General features: G+C 41.0%; 1 protein-coding gene across 1 annotated transcript; it reads right to left on the bottom strand.

Annotated features, from left to right (window-relative positions):
• Window positions 1-772: 772 nt before the first annotated feature.
• Window positions 773-1,276, bottom strand: LOC103256108 (peptidyl-prolyl cis-trans isomerase A-like). Its single transcript, XM_008054003.2, has one exon. It carries the CDS (start codon window positions 1,265-1,267, stop codon window positions 773-775), a length of 495 nt encoding a protein of 164 aa, XP_008052194.1. The 5' UTR covers window positions 1,268-1,276.
• Between the last annotated feature and the right edge of the window lie 2,513 nt (window positions 1,277-3,789).

The following is a 3,789-nucleotide window of genomic DNA, read 5'->3' as shown; positions in this document are numbered from 1 at the left end:
AGATTCTATTCCTTATGTGTAATTGCATGTTAGATTTTTTTAAAAATTAGGGGAGAATGATAATTTTTGTTGAATCCCTACTATCTGCTAAATTATGTAATTTAACCCTCCTGACAAGTGTAAGAGATATTTGCTTTTATCTTTTAGTGTATTTGAGGAAATAGAGAATTGGGGATAGTAAGTAATTTACTCAGTCTTACAATAAGCAATTGGCAGAATCAAGATTAGAACCTGTGACTGCTTCACTTCAAAGTTGTAGATTTTACATTTATTCCCTGGTCTCACACTGTCTGTTATGAATCTGATATTTAACGAATAGGTCCAGTGCAACCTTTATTTTTTCAGCTGGGGTTTATCTCTTTTTCTTGTCTCATTGTTGTTTATTTTGTCCTTGCATCATATAACTTTGTTTTGTTTTCTCTTCAGATTTTTCAAATTGATAATATGAACCTTCATTAATCCCTAATTTATGGTATAGTAACTTGTTTATAGGCAGTATTCAATAAATACTTGAAAAAGTAAATTTAATATATAGTATATTGTCATGTAGGCTTTGATCTATTTTTTAATGCATTTTTAATACTTTTTTTGTTATTTAGTTTTTATTTCTCTGCAATCCAACTAGACATGGAAGGAAATAAGGAAATATGGAACCCAAAGAATTGTAGTAAGAGCACAAAAATTATAGGGATACTGCGAGCAAATGAGATGGAGGGGGTGCTCTCCTGAGAAGGAGTTGTCTGGTAGTTTAAGATAAAACAAGTCAAATTTATTAGAGTTGTCCACAGTCAGCAATGGTGATCTTCTTGCTGGTCTTGCCATTCTTGTACCCAAAGCCCTCCATGGGTTGCACAACATTCATGCCCTCTTTCACCTTGCCCAAAATCACATGCTTGCCATCCAACCATTCACTCTTAGTAGTGCAGATGAAAAACTGGGAACCGTTTGTGTTGGGTCCAGCATTTGCCATGGACAAGATGCCAGGACCTGTATGCTTCAAGATGAAGTTCTCATCATAAAATTTCTCCCCATAGATGAACTTGCTGCCAGTGCCATTATGGCGTGTAAAGTCACCATCCTGGCACATAAACCCTGGAATAATTCTGTGAAAGCAGGAACCCTTATAACTGAATCCTTTCTCTCCAGTGCTCAGAGCACGAAAGTTTTCTGGTGTCTTTGGAACTTTGTCTGCAAACAGCTCGAAGGAGACGCGGCCCAAAGGCTTGCCGCCAATGGCCATGTTGAAGAACACGGTCGGGTTGACCATGGCTGATTGGAAAAGGCTCAAGGTGGCCATATCTGCAGATCTTAATACTTTTTTTTCACAAAGCTGCTTTAAAAATCAACCAGCCTTAGGCATTTAGAATATCTTCTATGTGTAAAGTGAGAAATATGAAGAATCATTCTTAAGAAAGCTTAATATTTAATTGTGAGAGACAAAACTGTCAGAGGGGCTTCATATTCTAACAACATTTTTAGGTAACCAATCCTGTTTTGATTATTATACGTTTATCTTCAGGCATTTCATTTACTCATTAATATTTGATTCTCTTTGCTACTTTAGAGCTAGAGACCTTATCTCACTTTCTATAGGTCTTCTTTTTTTTTTTTTTTTTTTTGAGTTGGAATCTCACTCCATCACCCAGACTGGAGTGCAGTGGCCGCTCCCGGCCACCGCAGCCTTGACCTGCTGGACTCCGGGGATCCTTCCACCTCAGCCTTCCAAGTAGCGTGCTACCACGCCTGGCTGATTTTTGACTTTTGTTGTAGAGATGAGGTCTTGCTGAGTTGCCCAGGCAGGTCTTGAACCCGTGGGCTCAGGCAATTCAATCACCTCAGTCTCCCAAGGTGCGGGATTACAGGCTGAGCCACCGAGCCCGGCTAGATCTTCTATATAAAATTCCTTCTGTGAGTTTGTGTCATGCCAAATAGTTGAGTGACAGAATAAAATATGCATGGCTGTGGCAGTGTCTGGTCTTAGCATCCAGCCACACCTCACCACCTCCACCGCTACCACTTGGGGCCAAGCCACCAGTATCTCTCACTTGGATTATTGAGGCAGGCACATAACTGGTCTTCTTGCTTCTTCTCTTGCACCTTTCAGTTGATTCTCAACACAGAAGCCAAGTGATTCTGTTACAATATAAATTTGAGAAAGGTCCCTCCTCTGCTTACAACCTTCTCACTTCCCTTTGAGAAGAGAGTGCAGCCACGATAGTGACCTAGAAAGTCCTACCTCACCTGCTCCCACCCTCTTAGTTTCTCTGATCTCACCTTCTTCTGCTTTTGCCTTAGTCACTCCACTCCAGCCTCTCTGCTGTTCTTCTAGCCTTTCAGGGATGCTTTGCTCTCATGTGCCTTATTCCCAGGTACTTGTATGGTAGGGCTTGCTTCTTTACCTTCTTGAGAACTTCACTTAGATACTTCTCTGAGATCCACACCATTCAACTGGCAGCCTCCCTTACGACCCACCCTGGAACGCCTCATGCCCCTTCTGGACTTTTTTTTCTCTACGCGATTTAATCACCATTGAACAAGGTAAATATTTCACCAGTTTATTTTATTGTCTGTCTCTCCCAACTATAAAGAAAACCCAGAAGGCATGAAAATAAGTTTCTTTGTTTTTGTTTTCTGTCTTGTTTACTGTTGGGCCCTAGTGCCTGGAACAGTGTCTGGTTGAAGTACATGTCTGATAAACATTTGAGTGAAGAATGATTAAAGTGGTAGCTGTCAGACTCATAGATGCCATAAATACCACATTTAACTCTTTGGGCAATATAAACGGTAATGTTTTTCTAATTCAGTACATTCTTACTGAGTGCTAACTCTTTGTATATGCCGAGCCATAAGCTCTGCCCTGAAGATAAAATGGACCTCATGGAGCTTACTGTTTAGTTGGAGAGACCCACAGTCTGCATAAATAAATGCATAAATATCCAGTACCACTCTTATGGCATGTGAGCTCAGAGGTACCTAAGTTAGTCTGGGCTTGGGAGATGGGAAGGCCTCTCTGAGGAATACTTGTCTAGCCCTGATTTGTGGGCTTAGCTATGAGCAAGGGATGAAGATAGGACTCCCAAGCTGCTATTTTCACAGGTCTAGAGCAACTCTTGCACATCTTTCTCAAGCCACTATGGTTTCAAACCTGAGTGGCATCAGAATCACTTGGAAGGCTTTTTCAAACACAGATTTCTGAGCTTTATCTCCATAACTTCTCATTTGGTAGATCTAGGGTAGAAGTTTATTTTTCACATTTCTGGCAAGTTCTCTGGTGACACTGATTTTGCTAGTTCAGGGTTCACACTTTGAGAACCACAGGATTATAGAATCGATCTGGCATGCCTCTACCTAAAAGGAGGAGGCTTATTCTGAGGCAAGGGCCTAGGAAGGCATTTGGTCTAAGAGAAGGGACAGTCTGCAAGGAAGTTTGCAGACAGAATTGCTGAGAACCACAGGGCAGGCATAGAAGGAATTGGAGGTAATGTCCTTTTTTTTTTCTGGGGAAATCCACAGATTTGAAAGCTTGATATTATGACTGTGTTGTTTTCCTTGTAAGAGACCACATTTGGCCTTGAATGTTAAAATTGTTGCTTCTCTAGAGTCAGACATAATTGGGTTTGAATTCTAGCTCCACGACTTATTCATTGTGGAACTGCAGGCAGATGAATAACTGGGGTGAACTGGAAGTGGGGGAGCCCTGGTTCAGCTTTGAGCCTTTCCTGGGGATATGACATCGTTTCAACAATATTGGGGGTGAAATGGTGGTTGCTAAGACTGAACTTAGAAACT

The sequence above is a fragment of the Carlito syrichta genome, unplaced genomic scaffold (genome assembly GCF_000164805.1).
Source record: "Carlito syrichta isolate Samal-C Ts95f unplaced genomic scaffold, Tarsius_syrichta-2.0.1 Scaffold288929, whole genome shotgun sequence".
In the NCBI taxonomy this organism is placed as follows: Eukaryota; Metazoa; Chordata; class Mammalia; order Primates; family Tarsiidae; genus Carlito; species Carlito syrichta.
This window is presented reverse-complemented; position numbering and strand designations above follow the sequence as displayed.

Excerpts from the sequence above, each read along its gene's own strand:
- LOC103256108 (XM_008054003.2), bottom strand. The coding sequence starts at position 1,267 with ATGGTCAACCCGACCGTGTTCTTCAACATGGCCATTGGCGGCAAGCCT.